At 37.7% G+C, this 15,317-nt stretch overlaps 1 protein-coding gene across 2 annotated transcripts in view; it reads right to left on the reverse strand.

The window, feature by feature from the left end:
- The window catches only part of TLL1 (tolloid like 1), a 158,735-nt gene that overhangs the window by 35,300 nt on the left and 108,118 nt on the right, over positions 1-15,317 (reverse strand). Inside the window, exons 10-14 of one of the 2 annotated variants that reach the window (XM_053658721.1) lie at positions 12,121-12,223; positions 9,790-9,906; positions 8,453-8,598; positions 3,407-3,602; positions 1,939-2,064 (exon numbers count right to left, since the gene is read on the reverse strand). In XM_053658721.1, coding sequence (XP_053514696.1) covers positions 1,939-2,064; positions 3,407-3,602; positions 8,453-8,598; positions 9,790-9,906; positions 12,121-12,223 — 688 coding nt within the window. The remainder of the gene's footprint in view (positions 1-1,938; positions 2,065-3,406; positions 3,603-8,452; positions 8,599-9,789; positions 9,907-12,120; positions 12,224-15,317) is intronic. The other variant, XM_053658722.1, reaches the window with a different exon arrangement.

A 15,317-nucleotide genomic window follows, 5' to 3' on the forward strand; every position in this document is an offset into this window, starting at 1 on the left:
TAAATCATCTATTTCTGCTTATTAACTGACATTTTGCAACTGTGGAGCCAAGCAAAGTATGGCTGCACTACAACACTTTAGATTTTAAAGTTGGGTGACCAATGTAAGAAAAACTGGGTGTGAGCACCCTTATCCTAAGTGGGTTTAATAATATCTACAACATACAGTTGTAGATATTATTAAACACTGATTGTGAGAATTCTCATAGATTGTGAGAATCAATGAAAAGATACATACATGTAAAGCTCAATGCAGTCTGATGAAGTAAGATCAAAATCAATTGTTTATTTCTTTAAACTCTTTTTTCCCAACCCAAGCAGTTCTTGGAAAGAGCTGTCTGACTAGCAGGCAAGATAAACTATAGTAAATAGAACATAGTTGTAATTCCAAAAACTCCACTTAACACTTGGTATTCTTTCCCTTTTGCATGATCTGTTTTAAAACTGACTATTTATGTTACCTCTCTTCCTTACTGAAAGGGAGTTTAGCAAAATCAGGATATCTGACAGCGAGCTGATGATAAGTATATTGTACATGGTTTACCATTATTTGCTAGGGAATCAAGAGTTACTCAAAGTACCTGTTCTCTAATTGCCTTTGTGTGTACACACATGTACAGGCAGGGCAAGAGTAGGTTTACAGTTATGAATACATGAAACATTTATTCATCTATTGTTTAGTACTTACTGGATAATTTTCCATACAAACAACTGTAAACCTACTTTTCCCCCACCCTGTGTGTGTGAAACTTTATTTATAGATATCTCTCTTAAATTTAAACTTTTAGGAAGAAAGAGGGAGTCCCTGATTTTTATAAATAGGTCAACTGGGTTGTGGCACGTATTCATTAAGCAAACAATTCTGCCACCGTTGCCACTAACTACGTCCTCTGTTACAGACACACTAGAGAACCAGGTGCTTGTGTGTGAGGAGCTCACACTGTTGTGGGAAACATCAGAAGTAACTTTAATAAATACACAGATATAAATGATGTTAAAGTGCTACGAGTTCATGGAGAATGATTTTGGCAAAAATTTCAGAGGGGAATAAACAAGGACTAGAATGGAGAAAGACAAATCAGTTGATGGACTTTTCTGTTATTTGAGTACAGAGCCTAGAGTGTGAGCAGGAAAAACGGAAAAGAGTTGGCTTTAAATTCTGAAGGAGCAGCGCTGCCGGTGTGGCTCACTGGACTGAGCACCCGCCTGCAAGGAAAGGTCACTGGTTTGATTTCTGGTCAGGGCACATGCCTGGGTTGCAGGCCAGGTCCCCAGCTGGGAGCCTGCACGAGGCGGCCCATCAAGGTTTCTCTCCCTCTCTCCCCTTCTCTCTAAAAATAAATAAGATCTTCAAAAAATTCTGAAGGAAGAGATCACAGGACAGGATAACAAAACACTATAAGAAATCTCACCTTGGACTAACAGAGGAAATGTAGAAAATATGACAACATTTCTTTGTTTATGAATCTTTTTTTAATATAATGTATTTAGTTCCTGCTTTATATCTGACTGTGCTAGGTACCAGAAATACAAAGATGATTCAGAATCAGGGCTCTGCAGTTTCATAAGAAAGATGCACCCATAAATTACGTAAGGAAAAAGTAAGTAGATGGGTGCATAGATAGCTGGGTGAAAATCTAGGCCCAGAAGAGAGAAAAATAGAAACATATACAGACCAGATAGATAGACTGATTGATAAACAATTGGCCTGGTTGGTAACCCAAGGAGAAAATGATTGATTTTATAATGAGAACCCAGGCAGGTTCACATTAGCAGTGACGGTAAGTTGAGTCTTACTAGTTGAGGAAAGAAGTTAGTATAAAGGAAAGGAAAAAAAAGAGGGAGGCAGAAAGAGAGCAAGAGAATGAGATTATAGGGAAGGAAAGGCATCGGGCGGAGGGGTTCGGGCAGGGAGCTCCAAGGACAGAGCCAGTCCTACCTTCGCAGGTCCTTTTGTCCGGCCCCAGCTCATAGCCAGGCTCGCAGGCACACTGGTAACTGCCCAGCGTGTTCAGACATCGCTGCTCGCAGCCTCCACGGTCAGGTTTGGCACACTCGTCCTCCTCTATAAAGACCGCGAGAGTTAGAGAGTGCTTGCAGTGTTTTGTTTTTTGCTTCCTAAAATGTTAAGATTTTTTTGAAAATATAGGCTTAATAGCTCTGAATGAAAATGAGACAATTGCCTCGAGAAAGAAACAGGAACGATCTGCAAGCCCTTTATACATTAAAAAAAAAAAAAAACACTTCATGTCTCTGCAACCCAAGAACGTGTAAGAACCATGAGAGGTCCTAGAAACCCAGAGCAGGGCCGACTGAAGACCACCTTGTCTCACACACATTATGTGCAGCTTCCAAATTTAAGATCATAGGGGATTATTAAAAACGAGAGATTTTTTAGAATGAAACAGCAAAACTTACTGAAAAAACGCAGCTTCACCTATTGATTTCATAGTATAATTTGTTAGATAGCCTTGAAAATGCTTCTAAAGAAATAGATTACAATAAATATAAATTAAAAAGAAAAAACTCAGAAACTTACTGGAACTCTTTAAATTTAAAGCATTCAGTGCTTTTTTAAAGATATATTAATCTAAAAATATAACAATTCCATATTTTATAAATAAATATGCAGTTTTAATCATATAAAGATATATGAAATATATGAAAAATATATACTATTTAAAAATATATATGACAAGTTAATCTATAATTTCACTCTTCAGATATAACCTAATGTGAGTTTGCAAATTAGCAAACAATAGTCTTTGAAAAAGACCAAAGGGTCACCAGTTTGATTCCCAGTCAGGGCACATGCCTGGGTTACGGGCCAGGTCCCCAGTAGGGGGCATGCGAGAGGCACCCACACACTGATGTTTCTCTCCCTCTCTCCCTCTCTCCCTTCCCCTCTGTCTAAAAATAAAATAAAATAAAATCTTAAAAACAAACTTAAAAAAAAGGCATTTTTAGGTATTCCAGTAAGGATGCCATAAATTGTTTTCAATGCAGTGAAAGCCATTCTATAACAGGTGATTTCAAAGCACTGCCACCTAAAAACAACTAGATGAACTACAAGTCAGTAAACCCCTTTCTGGCTACAAATCCTTTGTTGACTACATTGCCATTTTTTTTCTCCCAGTCTAGATATCCCCTTCAGGATTTTTCTTTGTCAATTTCATTTAAAAAAATGGTAAAATATCCTAATGGAACTCTAATCCTGTGCTACAAAGTCCAAAATTCCAGTATTTTACCAATAACCTTTCCCATCTAAACCCACCGAAATCCCCTTATGAACAGGGCAGACTTCAACTTTCAATAAAACCTTGCTCCAGTTGTCCTCTATCTCAAAGCTAAATATCACATTTACCCCTGACAAGGAAAATCTCACATTTCAAATGATTTCATATTACCTTTAAAAAAATTGGCAGCAAAACCTGCCTTGTTCACAGTTCCATCAGAAACGAACTTCATCCACAAAGTATTGGAGGTAGACTTGATGTCTTCAGGTTTATCGTAACCGCAGAAGCGCCCTATCAAAGGGCTGTTTTCACTGGTCCCATCCCGAACTTCTAGGTAGTCATAGGCACAGTTGTCATGTCTTTCGATCTTAAAGAGTGAAAACATGTGAATATCTAACTTATTAATAGATAAAACAACTTCTATAAGAAGATTATTATGGAAATGGATAAGGTCACATGACACATCACCTATATCAAATGAGAATGTTTCTGGCGGGTATGCATATTCTGGCAGACACGGACAGATAAAAAACAAGTCTACAGTACAAAACACCTACATGCATCCAGATCCACAATAGTTAACTGCTTTCTAAAACAAAATTAAAACACAAGTGGTAATCTTTCAGAGTAGAATTATATCCTAAATCATAATTCCGAAGAACTTAATTCTCTTTGATAGTTATTAACCAATATATATTCTCAGCCAAACACCCCAAAACAGCATATCACAAGCATAAAAATGTTAAATAATTAAGATCTCCCTGTCTAGGCTTCCTAGCTCAATAACAAAGACTAGTCTACCTAATTTAAACTAATATAAAATACTTAAAAGAATGAAAAGATTACTTTTGTGAGACAATCCACAAAGTACAAAGATAAGCACTTTTGTAAATGGTTTAGGACTTTGTAGCTTGCAGTAGTGACTGGTAAGACTATTAAACATCATAAGGGAACTATAAACAAAATAGTATGTAGAAATGCGGACAAGTACCTCAAACTTAACCTCACTTAAAGTACATAGGTGGAGATTTCAATGTAAACATAAGTAAGCCCTGAGTTTATTTCACTTCTTCCCTGCTTTATTAACATTTCTTGAAAGTTGGTACTATAAGCAATTCCAGTATTCCAAACATTTTCTCTTCTGTATTTCAGCATACTGAAGCGCTCAAGTAAAATAGTGCTACAGAGACTTCTTTACAAATCACTGCTGTCAGATTGCAGACAAGCTGTCCACAGTGATTTTAGACATTATCTGCAGGCATGCACAAAGTCAGGTCAGAACTGGTCTTAAGAGGAGATGCACCAGTAACTACTAGAGAAAGAAAAGCTTCCCACAGGGTGTGCCTACAGGAGTTTCGGGATTCTGAATCCGCAAAGAGTGTCCTTGTCTGCTCAGAGATGCCGGAGATTCACTAACAAAAGCACTTGTTCAGATTTCTTTTCTGTACTTACATTAAAATCTGAATATCATTAGGAGAGGTAAAGTCATGACATAAATTCACAAAAAGATATAAATAATGGACAGCTACTAAGTTCTTTATAGATTTCAGCAGAACAATAAACAAATTTTATCTTAAGGGATCTTTTATCTGAAAAGGGAGAGGGTAACATAGACAATTAAAAAATTACAAAAATAGAGAGACTTTTTGAAAAATGGCAGACTGATATAAATGGATAAAAGCCAACAAAACAAAAAATCACCAAAGATTGATGAGGACTTTCTAAAAATTATATATTTTCAACGTTAAATGTATAAGCTGTATATTGAAAATATATTATGTAAACAAAAATAGTTATAAACAGACAAATGACTACATGAGACAAACCATCTGATAACCACTAGAACAAGTTAAAATATATATACAGTCAATTCTCAGTATTTATGATAAAGTTCTATCAAGTCACTGAAAACAATGAATTAATAGATAAATTGCTCCCGCAAAAATACTGGGTTAGGTATCTGCAAAATTCTGGTCACAAAATTTTTGTCAAGCAATCAATATACAATCTTCTTTTAAGTGTTTCTGTTTCAAGGCACCTTGATACATATCATCAATTCATTAACACTGAATTCATGGCCAAAAGCACTATAACTCATGCCTGAACGATGCTTATCTAAAATACGCATTTTCTCCATAGGGCACAGCAAAGCTGGGAATGTGCAGGTCAGATGACTCAGATATTTTGCTGCTCTGTGCATGTCCACGGGTGGCCCAGAAAGCACCGTGAGTACTGATTTGAGGGTTATAAACAAATTTTACAGAGTGGGCAGATTTGTAAATACAGACTCTGGGAGTAATGAAAATCCACTGCACCTGGGTTTTAATGCTGGTTTAATGCTTATTGTGTGATACTAGGGTAATGGCCTAAGTTCAGTTCCCTAACCTAAAAAGATTTAGATGGTATATTAGGACATTTCTAAATTCTTTGTCACTTCTGAATGTCTTCGAACCCAGGACCTCTAGTTAAATTCGGGCACACTACATGCTAGGTCCACCATAATGTAAACCTTTTCACCTACCCAGGCTGTTTCCTTTTGTATGGAAGCTTACACACCCCTGACAAAGGACATATTAATTTCTAGCCTTTGATCATCATGTGCTCACACACTCACATGTAATTCATCCATCCATTCATCCCTCCCATCATCAAATATTTATCATGGATCTAGTGGTGCAGGAGATACAGTGATCAATAAGATAGGGAAGATTCCTATCCTCTGACAATTACATATAGTGAGAGACAAAGACCCTGTAAACAAATTCATAACAAATTTCACAGTGTTTAAGTGCAAATGAACCAAAGCAAAACAGAATAATGGGTTAGAGACAACTGTAAGTAAGAAAATATTTTAGAGTTATTTAAACCAGGAAAAAACCAGGAAACGACTTTTTTAGGAGGAGATGATTAAGCAGAAATCTGAATTAAGGAAGAGAGGAGAAAAAACTCAAAGATCTGGAAGTGGAAGGCTGTGATGGGGGAATAAACTTGGTGTGTTTGAGGAAGAGAAGGAATGCCCAGAGACGCAGGCCACAAAGAGGGGGAACAGGAGCTTGGCACCAAACCGTGCCTTGTCTTTGTCCATGATAATTAAACCTGTGATTTATTGCAGGCACAATAGAAAAATCCCTGAAAATATTTAAGCAGAGGAGCATTATGATCTAACTTACATTATTTATGTATCATCCTGACCATGCAGAGATCAGGGCAGAGATGTGAGGCCATAGTCAAGTTTCAAGAGAAGGGGCGGTGGTGGAAACAGGGTGGTGGCCAGAAAGGCACATGGGTATAATGTGGTCATGCATGGCACATAGTTGAAAGAAAAAGCAAATAGAATGTGCTGATGGGTTGGCCTCAGGGTTGAAGAGAAAAGTAGAATTAAGGATATTCTTTGAGTAAATAGTGACATGCTGAAATAGTAAGTACTGAAATAAGGAAAACTGAAGAAGTGTGGGTTACTGAGTAAGATAACAGAAGGTTTGGGCCTAGTCGTTTAAAGATGAGTCCTAGTAGACACTCAAATATATCCAATATACAAATGAAGGAGGGAAAAAACATAAGGACATAAATCAAAATGGAGAGAGAAGAGGAAAACTACAGATCATAAACAAAATGTACTGTGAGCCAAACTATGACATGACTTTTCCTAATCCTAAAGCTTAGTAATAATTTATTCATTCACTCAGTCAACAAGTATTTATTGTAACTACTTTGTGTTTGGCATGATTCTAAGTGTCTGAGACGTAAATCTTTCCTATTTGTCCTTTGTGCTATCCTAGTTTTTAGATGCGTGGAATGCATGCATTTCTGACCTCACTTCTGTAATAAAATTCCATAAAACACTGAGTTATATATTGAAAGACAGTTCATTGGTTAATTTTTGCAACATTACAACATACAAGTATTGAGGTTATTAGGTAGATAATTTTTCAATGATTCAGTTCTTTTGTTTTCTACACAGCAAGTGAATCCTACCCAACTTTAGTTTACTGTTAATGATAAAGTGGTCTAATGTGAATAATGTTTGCCATCTTATTGATCCATTAAAATACCAAAATGCAAATGCAAATCAAATAATCTCAGAACCAAGTTTTCCAAAAATGCAAAACTGCCAACAGCATAAACACGCTTACAGCAGAAAAGATCATTTTTTCATGATTAAAGAAATATGTCTTGGAAATTAAATGGCACATGCAAAGAGATACAGACGAGGCTAAAAAATTATATGACACAGCTTGCAGTGGGGTGCAATATTCTCCGGGTTTACCACTGAGCACTGCCTGATTCCCCGGGGCTCCTGCCTTGGGAATGAGACACTGCCAAGGGCACTGCACTCAGCACACACTGGAGACGGGTGGGATTCTCTTCTGCTTTCTATTTGCTTGGACAGTGAATCTTCCTTCCAAGCAATAAAGTCATAATCGCCAGTTGTGGCATCTCGCAACCTGTGCCAGGATTCATCACCTCCATCTCCTCATTCCTTCCCACTGCACTTGGGCTCTCAATTTCTAGACCCATTTTTTAAAAATTTAAACACACTGGAGTTCCTGATCACTTCCCTATCTCTCAGCTTGTAATCCCTAACTCAGTTCTTCCGACCCCACGAAAATGACTCATCAGCCATCTTGGGCACTGGGGGCCCAGACTGTGCTCCAGAATGCTGACGGGCCCTCAGTTTTTTTTGTCCTCATCTAACAACATGATTCTGGTGCCGACCTCCTCCTCCAAAAATATTCTTCATGAAGTCAAAAGCTCCCAAGAACACTTAAATCCCCATTTCTGATATAAACAATTTTCCGTATAATGGCAAAAGTGGATTTTCCCCCAACAACAACAAAAAAGATGGCCTACCTTTTAACCTCTTAGTTTAAAAGAGAAATAAAAGTTCTATTATTTAATGGACCCTTCAGACAGCCTTGTGAAACAAGCCAGTGCATTTGTCAAAAGAAACTATTGTCAGTACTTCAAACATTCTAATTCAAATAGCACAGATAATGTAAACTCACTTTAATCTTCTAGAAAATGTCTGCAAGAAGAGAAAAGATGGGGGGGGAAACTGCTTTGGCTCTTGATGTTACATTTTATAGGCAATCCTTTGCTTCTTGGCTGATTGAAAAGCTGATTCTCTGGTTATTTGCTTATTTAATGAGGATCCCTTTAAATGCCACTGTCATTTATGGAGCCCACGCCCCCAGAAGGTTGCCTGAAAGACTTTACCTCAAAGGCCTGAAAGGTCAACCCGACGTAGTAGGCTTCTGTCACTGTTATTTTCCACACACATTCTTTCATCGGTCTGTAGTCATCGGGATAATTAGGAGACTGAATCTGCCCTTCGTTTTTACGTATCTCACCTCCACAGATGGCTGAGGACAGCAAAAATAAATAAATAAACCTCGACAAGCCATTTCATTTTCATTTTCTTCCAAGATAACATTTTAGTTCAGTGCCTGGAGCTGAGTCCATAAAGACCAGGTTATAACAATCAAAGTTGGCTGGTTGTACTGTTGCAAATATTTAGATGCAGCTAAAAAAGGAAAAGAAAAAAAGCCTAGCCACTTAGCTGTATTAGATAATAAACAGGAATATATGATTTTTTAATCACTGCTAATTCACACTTTTACTCCAAAAAAAAAAAGCCTGTTCTAACACTGAAAAGCCTTTTAGAGATCTTGTGCATTTAGTGCGAGTTTGCTCTCTGACTCCCAGAGCAGCTTCTTTCGGCGTTGTGACCTCAGGTGGGACAGCTGAGCAGGAGCGGCGCTCTGCACGCTCCTGGGCCTCTGGCAGTGGGCTGGCGCCATGTGCTCACCATCTGCGGCTCCATCCAAATAACCCTTTTGCTGCCATGCACTTAATCTTTGAAACAAAATGCCTCCATTTACTTCAAAGTTTAAGGGAGGCAGGGATCTTCCCGTCTTCTAAATTTCCTAAACTCCTGTCCTAGCAGAGCCAGGGGCAAGAAGGGTCTCCTCCACCCACCACCCTGCGAGAAGGGAGCAAGCCAGGGAGCACAATGCCGACGCATTGTCTCAGAGGAGGAGAGAACAAAGCGCCTACTAAACTCTTCCTCCGGGGCGGACCCTCGCCGTCGGACAATGCGTGCTCCAGAATGCGCTCAATTACTTTCCGTGCAGTTTCCTAAAACAGAGCATTTCAGCAATACGGGCACCGAAGAGAGACAAACCCAGTATGAAAGAAAATGATCATTTCTTCATAATATTCTGATACAAGCATGTAAAAACATGGGCAGTTTAGGAACGCTCGTGCCCGCCCCCGCTTCCCACACACATCCCTGAGTACTCTGGTGTGTCAGCACATCACTGGTACTAGGAAACAGGTTGCTCCTGCACTTTGTATTTACCCAGTAGTTTGATGAAAAATCATCCTTGTGAATATTACAATGCAAGTTTTGAAACCTTCATAATGAAAGTACAGTTACAACAGCACTCTAGTGAATTTGTACTTATTTTTTATCCTCTCATGTTTTTGGAAGAAAGGATATTTCTGTTAAGGGCTCTCGGAGGGCGTAACCTGTAAAGCTCAGTGGGGCTTGCCTTCATAGAGCGCCGCGAAGCCTTTTCCCACCCAATTACTGCTGCTCCGGAACTCGATCCACATTCTGCTGTCCGTGGAGGTGAGGACTTCAGGCAGTTTGTCCCCACAGAATCTGCCTAAAAAATACAAGAATAAAGAACGACTCCTAAGTATGACTCTATATTCTCACCGCTTTCCACATTAGCTATAAAGTATACATAAAACCTGATTTGGTTCCTGTCTCTATCCTTAGTAACTGGAGTCATAACTGTGCCTTAATATTTACTTAATAAAGGTGGAGAAATAAAACAGTCTCTTTATCTATTTATAAATTATTAGAACGTATGTTCAGAGGAACCAACTGATGTCAGTACCTCATCTATAAAATGGGGAGACGACTAGTTCAAAAGACATATTTGCAAATAGTCACGTGATACATTGAGGCGGGGAATATTATTCTACAAAGAACAGAAAAAAGTACAAGAAACCAATTCAAGTTGTCAGTCTGGTCATTAGTAGGGGAGTAACTTGGTCAAAGCACGTCCCAACTGGAGGTGGAGTGCTTCGTCCGGCCAGGCCCAGCGTGACTCATGGGGGAACCCCACGTTGCTGGGAGACCCTTCCTGCTGCACAGGTCCCACCTCATCTGCACCGCTCTTATCTGTAGTGCAGTAGGCAGAATGGCAAACAGCACCAGAAAAATGTAATGGAAGCTCTGCCTTTTTTTCTAAGTGTCTATCTGTAGGCAAGTATAATACCAAATGAATATAACAATTCCTGTCATATCTTTCTTCCTTCAACACGCCACCAATAATTAATTCTTCCTGTCTGTCTGCCACTGTGCTCTGAGCTCCCATATAATGACAAAGTGGTTAAATATGACAATGCACATGAAAGTATTCTGCAAACAATAACACATTGTCATCCATTTTTGCCTGCCCCAGGCCATGATGTCATACAGTTTTAGTACATTATAAATGGCAGTCACTATAAAATAAATTCACAGCAGCAGCTAACAGGTGAGGAACTGTCTTCCTAACTGGCAAAGTACATTACGGGCATGTAAAAGGAAACAAGGTTTCTTAGACACTAACATGCCTGTGAATGCCAGGGAGTCTTTTAAAATACAGTCTCTAATTCAGAAAGGATGGAGTGAACATGAATTTCCACATTTTAAACAACCCTCCGAGCGATTCTGAGGCTGCCGGTCTGATGACCACACTCGGTGTTGGAGGGCACGGCAGGAAGAGCTCTCCACATGAAAACGCCCATCTGACTGAAGCAGTGTGACGGGCACCCAGCTCCGGCCGCGTGTAATGCTGAGGACGCCCCGAAAGGTCGTGCTCTCCAGCATTTTAGCTTTACATTCGGTTCTCCAACATGAGGAATCAAATGAAGTGTTTTCTTTGGAACGCAGATACACCTATCAGAAACTGCTCCATCTAGGCTAAGAAACCAAATGCTCAAGACCATGTTTTCCTCTCAACCTGACTTATCAAATGAGTTCAAGTCTTTAGTTTTGTCCTTCCTTTTAAACACTTCTACAGCTCTCCTGGACTTACTAAGGCCACTGCCACTTTGAATACAATAGTGTACAATCAATAGGTTTTAGATGGCAAGAAAAAAGAAGATCCGTATAGTACTTAACACACAAATGAGCAAAGCTATTTCTAAGAATAAAGGAAAAGTCACCATCTCAAAAAAAATCCACATAGAGTAGATGCTGCCCTGCTCACAACAGCTCTCGCTGTTAAGGAAAACAGAGGCAACAGGAAAGAAGTCGCTTGTGCAAGTTAATGGCGTGGCCTGCGGTTCAACGCTGGCAGCAGGCTTTCCTGAGCATCTAATCTGAGCTACAATTTAGGACACGAACTACACAGGTCTCTTCTCAGCCACAAGAACAACTCTCAGCAAAGTAAAACTGTATCGTCTACAGTACAAGCTAAAATGCTTAGGAAGCCAGCTACCGATGGCCATACTGAACAGCTCCCATTCTACTGCCTGAGCAAACGAAACAAAACACAGGCACACACACACAATTTCTCTGGTTTTCTCGTTAAAACTATGTTTTTAAAATTAAAAAGACAGAGACACTGTGATGAGTAGCCACTCTAAACACAATACATGTGAAAGCCATTCTAAATCATTATGCTAAACTAGATCTGAGTACTCCCTCATAATTCAAGCTAGTTTAAATCAATCTGCTTCTTGATCTGTCTTTGAGTGTTTCACTGTGGTTTACAAAAGTACAATAGAACAAAAATGGTGGCGACATACAGTTTTAACTCTAAGATGATTTTAGGCAGGACAGACTATATGCATAGCCACATACAAGGTACATCGTCTCTTACCCAGGAGCGCGGACTTCCTCCAATACCCATCTCTTACTTCAATGTAGTCATACCAGCACAAACTGCTTTTGTATAAGTCCATCGTGGTAAAGTTTAAAACAATCTGCAAAACGGAGTGAAACAACAGAGAGAGTAAAACGGATTGCACCTGCACCTGGGGACTGGATTCCTGGAGGTCAGGAAGCCAGGGATCCTCTGAAAACAAACAGATGCTGGGTTTTTCCCCTAAATTAGTATTCTCCTAATATCTTTTTCTTCACAAATACCACAAAAAACCTAATTTCCTCATTCTCATTAACCTTCAACAAGATAAAAGCACAACACTTTAGCAACTAAACCAAAGTTTCTGTCAATTTGACCAACTTTGAAACAAACAGGAACCTTTATTCATATAGCTTACTTTGAATTCTCCAAGACAAACATGGCTTAAACTGTGAAAAATTCTGATTTCGCCGTAAATGTCTTCTTTTAAAAAGTTTATTTCAAAGACGACCAGTCAGACATATATAATCATGTTAAAAATACCCACCATGTGCCATATTCCTAAAACATAATATTATTGTGTATGTTGAAATATTTTAAGAACAGCTCTAGAATTTGAATCTGCCCATGTAACTATAATCAAAGGCAGATGTCATTTTACTTCTCTAGGTCCAAGAATATATATATTCAAAGGCCTTTCAAGTTAGATCTTGCACAAGCCCCTTTATTCTTACTCTGTTTGGAAATGACGTTGCTTTTTGTGAAGATAATTCAAGAAGAGCTCTTGGAAAGATAAGTTTCTCATTGCTTTATAAAGAGACTGTACATTTCAAATAATTAACTCTTTTACTTCATTCCACCAAAAAGAGAGCCAAGCTAATCAGATATTCACCTACCTGCTGAGAAAATCCACTTGGAAAATATTTTTTATATTCAAAAACTCATTCTAATTCTACTCTGCTTAAAAGAGCTAAAATGATTAAGGTATATAGTGAACCTGTTCTTTGTTCCCAAAACTGAAATAGACCTTAGCTAAAAGCAACAAATTATAAATATTTAAAATGCTTCTAATATAAAACTATAGTTTGTAACAATACTTAAATAATCCCTTATGATGATATAAAAATCTAGATATGAGAACTCTCAAGGAATGACTAAAAAAAGAAAGGAAAAGAAAAAATATATCCATCAATGAAAAAATATATTCATTATATCCTGAATCCATATTCTAGATATTATTACCATTTTTGCATTAGGAAACATATACCTCTCCCTTTTCTTGATTTAAATGAAAGTTAAGAACTACTTCGAGCAAATCAATCTTTAACTAGATTACTTCTTCTCAGAATAAAGATATGGCATAGCAATATTTCTCATGGTGCCTTATATCTCAAAATCACAATGATATCCATGAAATTATACACCAAAGTTGGTTTTAACTGCATATGTAAATAATTGTTTTACAGAGACAGAAACTAAGAATTTATCTAACTATAATGAGAGGCAATCATACCTTATCATGGCATTAACATTTCACCATTGAATTCCATGTATCTCAATTTCTTTAAATGTGCTTTCTAGATTATAAAGAGATCAAATCTACCAAAGATGTAAAAATGCAGACAGTTTTTAAAATGTAATACAGAAGATATGGCATAATTTGGTTTTAATAAAATGGTTCATTTATTTTTATCTACCTTATTTATAGTGTTTTTTCCTTTGTTTTTCTTCTCCTTCACCTAATTTCATCATTTCATACACTCCCAAAAATGTTTATAAAAATTTCCAAAATAACCAAGGACAAAGGATTTATCACTTTCTTTTTCAGTAATCCTCAAGAGTTGATTATCAAAATACATAATTTCTGAACTATTTTTCTGAAGATCCCAATCTGTTTTCCCTTTCATCTCTGAATACCAGTGCAGTATTAAGTTATTCTTGGGACATAATTGGGAAATAACTTGTGGTTTTTCTACTTAACTTTGTATTTACTTTCAGTCTGCTACTTAAACGGGGAATACTACCAGTGCCTGACATTAAGTTTTATTTGCATCTATATTCTCCTTATAGCAATCACCAGGATTTCAACTCTGTATGATCATACAAGAATTCATTCATTACAGCAGAATACAGACCTGGCCTTGGGTAGGTCCCAAGGCTTATTTTGTGGCTTCCCCCTTAGATTTAAAGGGGAATTTTATAATATGTGCAAATAATTTCAACTTCCTTCTCAACGAAGGAAAAAACCAGCTAAACTGAAACTATGTATATCATCAAATTTTATTCAGAATTGAAACAATGTGTTTGGATTGCTAACAAATAGTTAATATTTGAAGTCTGGAACACACACATGCACACATACACACACATTTGGAAAACGAATAACTCTAAACAGAAAAGTTTCCTATCTTGTTTTTAATCTTCTATTTTAAACGCCAAGCACCATGGAGAAACAAAACTGGCCTACTTTAATAAAAAACACAGAGTCCTTTCGAAGCAGAAAATGTAATAAAGATTAGGTTTTCTAAAAATCAAATCTTAGGACTCCGAAGTAGAAGTAAAATGCTAGCCTTTGACTAAGGATGCAAACAGGGTCCGCACTTGAATTACAGATGATAAACACTGGAAAATACTTGTTTGTTTTATGTAATGTTATTGTATGTAAATATGTTTTTTCACAGAATGGCAAAGTAAAAACTACCAAGCAGAACTGTATAAATGTTTTATTTATAACAAATATCACCACTTATCGATTTAAAATGAGCCGTAATTCCCTTGTGCTGGAGGGAGATACAAGGGACAAGTCTAAGATTTGTTTTTGGTCATTTTTCTGTGAAGTTAAATTGATGCAATTGCAGTGGAGTTTGCTTATTAAACACTTTGTTTTGCAGGGGTGCAGAGTGAAGGACACTGAAGAAAAATCAACTATTTAGGGCCTGAATGTCTGCAAGTCTCCAGAGAAAGACATGTCGATGAACTTCTGTCAACACAATGAAGGCATCACTGACCACCTCAGCTAATTCCACGAGCACCACAGAAAGACCAAGCAGAAAAACACTGACAGTTTATAGTGCTGAGGATGGGGAAGATGCTCCAAACCTTAACAATTAGATTAATACTATTAAATAGCTCTTTCAAAAGAGATGTTAAAATCAAAGGCAGTAAATGAAATAGATTCCTGGGCTCCAGCCAGAAAGAAGCTTGGACAAGTCTAT

Source organism: Artibeus jamaicensis, unplaced genomic scaffold (genome assembly GCF_021234435.1).
Source record: "Artibeus jamaicensis isolate MK-2021 breed Jamaican fruit bat unplaced genomic scaffold, CSHL_Jam_final scaffold_537, whole genome shotgun sequence".
Taxonomy (NCBI): Eukaryota; Metazoa; Chordata; class Mammalia; order Chiroptera; family Phyllostomidae; genus Artibeus; species Artibeus jamaicensis.